Consider the following 10,583-nt stretch of genomic DNA (forward strand, 5'->3'; position numbering starts at 1 on the left):
GTGCCTGCCGGGAGCGCCGCATGGAGGCGGCGCTGAAGAACTTGTCGGGAACGGTGGAGTTGCTAGCGGTGGCGGCGCGGAGTGTTGACGTTCGTCTCTGGGATCTGCAGACTCTCTCTCGGGCTTTTCACTGGGCCTGCTACTGCGAGCACCTTTTCTCAAAGTTCCATGAGAACCCCAAGATAAGAGGGTTTATGGAGATGCAACTGCAGCACACCAATGGCAATTTACGAGCTGTCTTCTCTGACTACGTAGACCTCTCCTTTGTGGACCTGTCACAATGCCAGCACCTGTTGCTAACAGGGCTCCTGAACAACCCTAATCTCCCCCTCTCCATCATGAAGATACTTTTTGACACCAAAAAGCCTGCAACCACCAAACCAGGAGAGTATCAGGATGTCACCGGGCTTTGCAGTCATATTCTTCAATGCAAATCAGCCTATAAAATTTTAAGTCCTCTCTCGGGTAAGTCAGAACCCGGTGTTGAGGTGCAGGGTGCCATTTTGATGGAGAGGCTGCATGGCCTGCTGAGCCGAGGAGGTGAAGCTTGCCGTGGGCTGCGTTTTCTTGACTCAGTTCTCCTGGAATGCAAAGAAGCAGAACATTTGTGTCTGGTTCTTGCTGCTGCTTTGCTGAGTGGAGGGAATGTACATGCACAAACCGCCGCAGTGGATTGTCTTCAGGACTGGCTCCAGCAAAAACACAGCCTGCTGCAACACATGTGCTTCACACTGCCTAGATCTCTTCTTAAAGACCTGGCCAAGGAACATGTCAAATTTAGGGACGTGTACTGTTCGGTTCTTAAAAAATGGGCTGCAGATATGGAGTACTGCGTTGATGAAGGCAAATGGGTGCAAAATTGCACAAGTCCCAAAGTGTCTTTTCAGGAATTGACTGAGCACTTTGTGGTCTTGTTCGAGGCGTGTCCCACCTTGAGGACAACTGTGGAAAAAGAGCTGAATGATTTGAAGATATCTGATGGAGACTTTGATGTCAGAGGACTAAGTGTGTGGGGAGATCTCTTAACAGAAATACACAAGTGTCAGTCACAGCTAGAAGTATAGTTTCACAACTGTGGTCAACTGTTGAACATTTTGTCTTATTCCATATACTGAATTTATACCATATCCTCTGTTTTAAGGGAAGAAGTCTATCGCTCATGAATTAGAATAAAATGCATGTTAGCAGTATTAAAACATGATGGCGAAGGACTGCAGTGGATCTCACTGAAAGGTTTTAAAATAGTTTGACCCACTCTTGAAACAGATGATAAAAAAACCTACATTTTTCTCTAGCACAAGAGGTAGTCAGTCAGAGGGCACATGTAGACAAATAACCCATAACACTTACATTCACACAGATGCACAATCTAGTCCATCGAAAATGCATGTTTTTGGACCACCACTGGAAGGCCTGAACACTGATTTCACCTCAGAACATCAGAATTGTGAGGCAGATGTACCGCCCACTTGAGAAATGTGTTTAAATAAAATGGAATCCAGCTGTTTTCTACACTGCTTTGTCTCATTAAGGTGGTGGGTATGCTGGAGCCTATTCCAACTAGCTCTGGGCAAGAGGTGGAGTACACCTTGAACAGGTTGCCAGCCAATCGCAGGGCTCATAAAAAGATCATTTAGTCTTAATTTAACCTGCCATGCACGGTTTTGGGAATGTGGTAGGAAATTGGAGTACTGCACCCAGAAAAAAAACACAGGCACCGAGGAGAACTTGAAAACTCCCCACAGGCAACTCTGGATTTGAACCTCAGAACTGTGAGTGATGTAATGTGAAATATAAAAAATATAATTGATTATAATAGGTACATTCTATACCAATGTCAGGTACAACTGTATATTAATGATCGCAATTGGGTTAACTGGAATTGTGGGTGGATTGTGTTTTAAGGGTGGTTAAGGCGAAATGGACAACAACATGACTTTACCAATGGGAGTTGAGGTACTTTGCATTGTGGCAACTGACAACACTTGGTGTGTTAATGTACTGCAATAAATACTGCAAAAACATGTATGGCCGGTTAATTGAAAATAATATTGTCCATAGGTGTGACTGTGTGTGCAAATGTTTGTCCATATTGTGCCATGACGTTAGCCGGCGATTTGTCAAGGGTGAGTACACTGCCTCTCGCCCAGAGTTTTGTGTGATAGGCTCCAGAACACCCGCGACCCAATTGACCATATCTGATGTGGAAATTGGATGGATAGTGTATAATGCTTTCAGGCTTAGAAAGTCTGTACCTTTTGTCAAATTCGAAAACTGTGCTCTCCAGCCATCTATTGGCAATTACAAACCTTTGGGGTTGACTGTCAACTATCGATTTTTGTGATTCGGCCCCTATCCTCTGAATGGTGCCAGTTTCCTGTAGTTAGATTTTTTTTCAAATGTTTTCTAACAATATCTATCCATTTTCTTTGCCGCTTATCCTCACAAGGGAATGGTCACGGGGAGGGCTGGAGCCTATCCAAGCTGACAACGGGCAGGGGGCAGAGTACACCCTGTACTGGTTGCTAAGGCACATCGAGACAAACAGCCACATTCACAATCACACCTAACGGCAATTCAGAGTGTCCAATTAATGTTGCATGTTTTTGGGATGTAGGAGGAAACCGACTTGCCCGGAGAAAACCCATGCAGGCATGGGGAGAACATGCAAACTCCACACAGGCAGATCAAACCCGAGTCCTCAGAATTGTGAGGCCAACACTTTACCAGCTGTACCACCGTGCCCCTGTTTCAAACAATAATTAATGATATTTAATGTTATCCACAGTCAATAAATGAAATGCTGTCAAATGCTCATCCGTGCTATTCCCAAAACTATCATGACTGTCAATCCAGATTGAGCGTGATTACAGGCACCTTTGACCCAGCTCTTATTGGATAGAACAAGCAGCGATCACCAACATTTCTGAAGGTTCTTTGGTTTTCATTCATTTGCAGCCCTTGTGTCATGACATGTTATAATGCTGTAAAAAAAAGTGTCATACAAACCTGTATGGATGGAAGGAATAAAATTTTTCATCAAACTAAAGTCGCTAGCTATATTTCATTTCTTTGTAACTCCCTCAATCCCCGAATCTCCACGCAGTGGCCAAGAAATACAAAACAGAATGTGTGTTTTCTGGGTTCAGTCACGTGATGGTACACATAAAGGTGGATGGCATCGGTGCACACAAGTGCGATTGGGTCTGTCAGTCACGCGACTTGAATACTAATTTGCGCATGGCTGCGTACAGGCCAGAGCACCTCTGGGCCAAAGGGATCAATTATCCATACGGTGTGCGTTCAGTCAAAGGCTGCACAATTGCTGGTGTGCACCACGCCCGGGATTAGAGCTCCCCTCGTCGCTTGCATGCGAACACCAACACAGCCACGGCTCATTTCCCACCCCGTGGAAGCAATTCACACGGAGACAGACAAGGGTCACCGAGTAACAGCCCGCGCGTACACAACCAATTTATTTGCAAGGCGGGCGGAACATATGCGGCTGACAAAAGGGGAAGTGCCCGTGATTAAAAAAAAAATCTCACCTGCTCCTCTGTGGTGAAAGCATGCAAATAATCTTAACTGGATTTTAATCGTGGATGCGACACACCAAAACCAATTAGTAATTCTGCAAGGCCAAAGGCAATTTCCATGTTTTCAAGCAGACTTCGCATTTAGCCTTTGGAACTTTTTTTTTTTTTTTTTTTTTTAAGACTTCACAGCTTTCACACATGATACCCAGAGGGAACGTAGCCATGGTGATTAATGTTATCACCCCGCAAATGAAAAGCAACACATGCACCCTAATTGATGTAAAAATAGTTTCAAGCATGTGGTTAAATTATTTCAGGTAATTATGAGCCCATACTATTTTTAACACGATAGGTCACCTCTAATCAATGTGAATTACACATGGATTCTTTTTGGTCTGCATCTTTTAGAAGTACAGTGTACTTTAGCAGTGGCAATAACATCTCAAACACCCCCTGGTGACAAATTGTGGCATTGTTTACATTTTACATAATCGCTGTGAAAGAAAAATACTTTCGCTCAATCTCCAAATGCGGCTAATGATTTAAAAACTGACAAATTCTCAAACATTCGTGATGTGTATTGACCTAGTCAGTTGTTTTACGTTACTTAAAATGAGCCCAAATATCTTTTTCGTCACTATGTTGAAACATGGCCACTTCTGCCTGGTTGTATTGTCTGTTGGCATTTAATTGCAGTCCAGTGAAAAATTATATCTTCAATTATCTTTAATATTTAAAAAACGGTGTTACATCCTTTTCTGTAAGTACCAAGTGAATATTTTTAACAGGAATACAATGTTTTAAATGACATAGTTTAAACATGGTGCATCTCACTGCTAATTCCCTACTTCTCTAGATATGCAAACTGCAGTACCCCAGAGATATTCTGAGAGGTACAAACTGGCACCACTTTGGACTGGTGCTTAATATTGGGGACATCTGCATAATCCAGTTTCATTTATTTTTATATTTAATCTGCTTTGGTAGCATATCTGATAATAATGGTCAGTTATAACAATTGTGTTTGCAGTTTACAGCAGTTGTCAACTGCATTTAGAAGGCGACAATATTTGGTTCTCATTTGATTGTTCCGATTGAAGTGTCCTCAGTGGACCGGTCTGACTGTGCACCCCTCCTCCTCTGCCCCCCAACTGCTGTATGGTTCTGTGACTGCGTGTGGCAATAAACAGCAGGGAGACAAGTATAGAGCGTCTGTTTTTGTGTTAGCATTCATTAAAGGTCTGATCCAGCCCCCATCTGGTAGCTTGAATGCAAGGGGGGGGGGGGGGAGATGCAAGGATGTGTGTCTGTGTGTCTGTGTGTGTGTGTGGGGGGGGGGGTGTTTAGAGCCCTCCTTTGGCACGTGCCTAACCCACTCCAGTGTCGGCCTCGTCTGGCCCCAGCAGTGACAGATCACAGAGGTGGGGTTTGAGGGGTGGCGATGGGGGACTGGGTGGGATGAATGCACCCAGAGGGGCCACACTTCACACCTGTGTCCCACACTAAGGATAATCAAGCATGCAGAGAGGTCTATTTTCTTTTTTGACTGAGTTATTGGAGGATGCACATGAATCTGTTTTTTTTTTCTTCTCGTCTTCTCACCCGGCAGAATTGAACAAGTTGGTCAAAAACTGCAGAGCCAGTCAGAAGGACCAAGCGCCTTTCCATTTTTCATTCTCTTTAGTGCCTTTCTAACTTTACCCTTCCTAATCATTGCTTCTTTCTGGTCCCTCCGCACTCGCCTCTTCGACTGTGCGTTCTCTCTTGATTTTTCTCATTCATCAACTCCTCAGAGTATTACATCCATCTATCCAGTAGACTGCTGGCACCAGTCAACACATTTGCATCTCTATCATAAATCACCCTAATTTGCTGCCCATCTTTCCCATGTCCAGCCCTCTGTCACATGCCTCTTGTTTAGCCTTTGCCACCTCGACGTTGCATCTCCAGGAATTCCTTTTTCCTCTCCTCAGTCCTTTTCAGTGTCCCACGTGTTCTTAGCTAATCTCTTTCCTTCTCCATTTTCCTACCAGAAGATGCATCAAGTACTCTTCTGCCTGTTTCTCTGATCATCTTGGGTGTGGTGTTCCACTCTTCCTGCAGTTCCTACTGTCCACCGAGAGCCTGTCTCACCTCTTGATAAAAAAGCCCCACAGCACTATTCCTTTCTCAGATTCCACCACATGGTTCTCTGCTCTACCTTTATCTTCTTAATCTTCCTCCTCACCACCAGTCATTTTACACACCTATCCTATCCTATCTATCCACACTCCCCCCTACTGCTTTCTGACAGTTAGTATCCTCTTTCAGATTTCATCATTTCCACATGATGCAATCCACCTGTGTGCTTCTACCTCCACTGTTGTACCTCAGCCTATTTTCATCCCTTTTCTGGAAAAAACAGTGTTCACTACAGCCATTTCCTTCCACCATCTGTCCCTCGAGGTTCCTTACTTGGATGCCAAGCCTACTTATCGCTTCTTCATCACCCTTGTTTCCCTCACCAACATGTCCATTACACTCTGCACCAATGACAAGTCCCTTTCTGTCTGGAATGCTCAGAACTATTTCGTCCAGCTACATCCAGAATTTCTCTCTCACCTCCAGGTCACAACCTACCTGTGGGGCATAGCTGCTAATCACATTATACATAACTTCAATTTCAGGTTTCAGCCTCATCACTTGATCTAATATTCTTTTCACTTCCAAGGTATTCTTATGTAACTCTCCCTTTAAAATAACCCCTATTCCATTTGTGTTCCCATCTACACCATTGTAAAATTATTTAAACCATGGCTTTAAACTTCTCGCTTTACTGCCTTTCCAAATGGTATCTGAACGTCAGCGGCACGGTGGGTCAGCAGGAAAGCGTTGGCCTCACAGTTCTGAGCTCCCGGGTTGAATCCCGGACCCACCTCTGTGGAGTTTGCATGTTCTCTCTGTGCCTACGTGGGTTTTCTCCAGGCACTCCGGTTTCCTCCCAGATCCCCAAAACACGCAACATTAATTGGAGACTCGAAATTGCCCTGAGGTGTGACTGTGAGTGCGGCTGTTGGTCTCTATGTGCCCTGCAATTGGCTGGCAACCAGTTCAGGGTGTACCCTCCCTCCTGCCCGTTGACCGCTGGGATAGGCTCCAGCATTCCCCGTGATCCTCATGAGAATAAGCTGCTAAGAAAATGGATGGATGGTGTACACACACTATATCAGCCTTTCTCCTAATCATCATGCCAACCACCTTTTCCTGTCAAGGTCCCAACATAAAAAAGTCCCCACATTCATTTGTAGGCGTCATGCTATATCTTCTATTTTTCAGTAAAGGAATATTAATGTAAAAGAAATGTAAATTCAATACTTTTTTGTGTGTCTCAAAAAATATGGCTTGTTGAAGGTGTCAAATATTCCTCGGCATCATCTGCACATTTGATCCGTGTTGTGATCAGAAGTGCTTCATCTCCACAGAGGCTATCTTGTAAAAATCTAATCAGCATGGCATCCCTTTGTCTCTGAGTGTGTGATACCAATATGAACGCACTGCAGAGAGGAGAGCTATGAAACTGTCAACCCAATGTGATGTGGGGGAGGGGAACTGGCTCAACTTGCGATAGATGAGCTCAGATTCAAACTACAGAATCCAAGCCAGTTCTGTGGAGAAAAATATTGGATGTTGCAATCAATGGGGAAAGCACGTCTAAAAATGTAACCCTCATAAAAAGTCTTCATCAAAAGCTCCCTACTGCATTATGGGTAATCTGTTTGCAATCTATAAATGTTTCAGTATGATGAAAAGTAAGCGCAGATGAAAAAAAAGCTCGAACTGGGCTGCTCTGACCAAAGCCAGCTTTGCACATCACACTCAAGCGTGCATGCTTTATAAAGTATTGTTGAAACTTTAGCACGTGTGGGTGTGATGTTAATATGTGCAAGAGAATTGATTGGTGCTTTCAGCATGCAGCCATCACTGTTTTATTAATGGAAGGAAGTGTACAATTCAATTGCCCCGAGGTGGTGTAACGCCACACACGGTAGGCTCATGAAACCCAAATTACTCCAATGCTACATTTAGAATTTGGACTTGTAATTACAGCCACTGACTTGATGGAAGATTATTAGTAAATGAATGGCTAGACAGGCGCCAGTGTGGAGAGGCACAATTTGGCATAGGGAGCAGGTCCGGGAGGATAATTGCATGCAGGCGGGCTCCCCGGAGAGGAGCGCAAGCCTGTCATCAAACACTCATTCGGCTGGGGCCTCATCCCATTACAGTCCCCCAGGAGCCAAACTGCACCTGCCCCACACACTGACAACAGTCCCTCCTTACCCCTCTGCTCGTCCTCTCGCTATTTCACAACACCGACTTGAACATGATGCCACACAAAGTCGGCAATGTGAATCCGGGCCACTCCCTGCTATGAATGAAAAGCCTGACTCCAGATTTAGTCCAATTACAGCGCGCGATATATCTAACAAGCTTGTCACCGGTGCGACAGCCATGACCACTCTGACTGGTGTGGTAGGAGGAAAAACACGTTCCACGTGACTGGTGACACAATTGGGTTTTCTGTCAAATTAACACATGCACTGAGGAGACGGGCAACAGTGTAGAAGAGTGTAGATGGCTTTTACCCTCCTCTTTCTTCCCAGCCAGTGAGGCGATTATCCAAGGAGGAACTGAGATTTATTCTCATTGCTTCCTGCTTGCATTGTGTTGCTTCTAGTAATCAGACAGCGCAGTAAAGATTAACGTGAGTCGAGCTATCCATCATGAGTAAACAGTAATGGTCCACCCCCACTCAGAAAACACAAACACCATAGCTCTCATTTTCTTCTTATTATTATTCTTTCTGCTTGTCGAGTTATTGGTCGCCACAGAGTGTCATCTTTTTCCATCTAAGCCTATCTCGTGCATCCTCCTCTCTTACACCCACTGTCCTCATGTTCTCCCTCACAACATATCCAACTTTGGCTGACCCTCCAATGAGCTCATTTCTAATGCTATTGAACCTGTTCACACCAAACGAGAACCTCAGCATCTTCATTTCTGCCACCTCCAGTTCTGTTTCCTGTTGTTTCTTCAGAGCCACCGTCTATAATCCGTACATCATGGCCGGAGGTGGGTAGTAACAAGCTACATTTATTCCGTTACATTTCTTCAAGTAACATTTTTTATCAACTGGACTCGTCACACTACTTTAAATGCACCGTACATTTTAATTTTACAGGAGTATTTATCTGAAGAAGTATTTTTATTCCATTACAATGATCGACATGCTCTACTACTTATATTTATTCATTGTTGGTTGTGCATGTCTATTTTTAGAGACAATCCCTTGCACCAATCCAACATTTACTCCAAATTGCCAATCAGACGACAGTCACATGACCACTCATGTAGCATTCGCAAGGCAATCCAAAATGACTCATGCTGGGGTGAGAAAAAAAAACAAACATCAGCGTGAGCATGTTTACTTTGCATTCTCCAAAAACAAGCTTTGTCATCCATCCATCCATCCTACAGGCAATCTAGTTGACTGGTGAGCACATCTGGCTCACACGTCTTAGGACTGCATTTTAAATCCCGGCCCCAGCTGTGTGGGGTTTGCATGTTCTCCTCGTCCCTGTGTGTATATTTTAGAATAGATTTTAAAGTTCTGCTACTGCTCTATAAATCACTAATTGGTTTCGGTCTTGAATACATGAAAGACATGCTAATGGAATATAAACAGATTCAGGTCAAATAGTGGAGCACAGATTCATGACAATGGAGCAACACCATTTTTACTCTGAATTATTCACCACCTCGCAGATGAGCCGCAGCTTATCATTTGTCAGGCTGGATGTTAGGCTGAGCCATGCGTTAATATTGCAGCTCATGCTTGAGACTGAACACAAAGGACTTCCACTCATCCATTTTCTGAGCAGCTTCTCCTCACAACCGTCGCAGGAGTGCTGGAGCCTACCCCAGCTATCTTTTGGCAGGAGGTGGGGTACACCCCAAACTGGTTGCCAACCAATCGCTGGCCACACACAAACAACCAGTCGAACTCACAATCACACTCAAGGGCAATCCAGAGACAAAGAACTTCCCTCTGTTTAATTTCTACATAAAGTGCTTATTCTTAGTCACGAGGGACCAGGGGTCAATTAAAGTTGACTGTGAACTTGGACTGGTTGCCAGTCAATCACACACTACATAGACCAGGGGTGAGAACCTCATTTTTGCCGCTGTAGTTTCGGTTTCCCAATCAAAAATTGTAATCACCTCGTTATTTTTACACATGCAATTTATGAACTAGTTTTGGAATCAGAAATCAAGGTAAATGGGTTTTCGACGATTGTTCATGTTTGGAAACACAAAAATTCTTGCAATTTCTCAAAGTTGTCATTTATGACACGGCAATTTGAAATTTTAACAAAATCCTGAAAGTTGACACACATGATTTGCCTTCGTGGGCCACATAAAACGATATGGCGGGCTCGGATCTGGCCTCCCGACCTTGAGTTTGACACCTGTGACATAGACAAACCACTCTTCACTCGCATTCATATCTAAGGACAATTAATTGTATATATTTATTTTTGTGGAATGTGGGATGAAACTGGAGTAGCCTTAGAAATCTGATGCAAGGGGAGCAACAGCTTATCCTCAACATGAAAAAAATGCAAATATAATGTATACAGATAGATTGGATAAAAAATATGAGCACTTTAAAATCTTTCCAACAATGCTTCTTGTGATTTGCATTCCCATTATTTACTTTTTCACCTCATGGCTGGCTAACAGTTGCTGATAATTAAATAAGGATGAAACACTCCACTAATTTGGTGTTTGATTACAATGTAAATGATGATTTGCAAATGGGAAATTGTAGTATCCAATTGTTTTTATTGCTTGTCCTCCAAAAATCAGGAAATAACAGCTGCAAGTGACCTCCCTTTATTGTCAACTCAATTGAAATTTCATTAATACACTTATTTTTATGTCATCTGCTACAGCTCTCTGAAGGTATTGATTTGTCGCTGCCGTGACTGGATTTAATTTTGGAGC

The 10,583-nt window shown here is 43.6% G+C and overlaps 1 protein-coding gene across 1 annotated transcript; it reads left to right on the forward strand.

The window, feature by feature from the left end:
- The first annotated feature begins 19 nt into the window (after positions 1-19).
- fancf (FA complementation group F) lies at positions 20-3,018 on the forward strand. Its single transcript, XM_061823620.1, has one exon. It carries the CDS (start codon positions 21-23, stop codon positions 1,062-1,064), a length of 1,044 nt encoding a protein of 347 aa, XP_061679604.1. The 5' UTR covers position 20; the 3' UTR covers positions 1,065-3,018.
- Positions 3,019-10,583: the final 7,565 nt, after the last annotated feature.

The sequence above is a fragment of the Syngnathoides biaculeatus genome, chromosome 6 (assembly GCF_019802595.1).
Source record: "Syngnathoides biaculeatus isolate LvHL_M chromosome 6, ASM1980259v1, whole genome shotgun sequence".
NCBI classification, from domain to species: domain Eukaryota; kingdom Metazoa; phylum Chordata; class Actinopteri; order Syngnathiformes; family Syngnathidae; genus Syngnathoides; species Syngnathoides biaculeatus.

Excerpts from the sequence above, each read along its gene's own strand:
- fancf (XM_061823620.1), top strand. The coding sequence starts at position 21 with ATGGAGGCGGCGCTGAAGAACTTGTCGGGAACGGTGGAGTTGCTAGCG.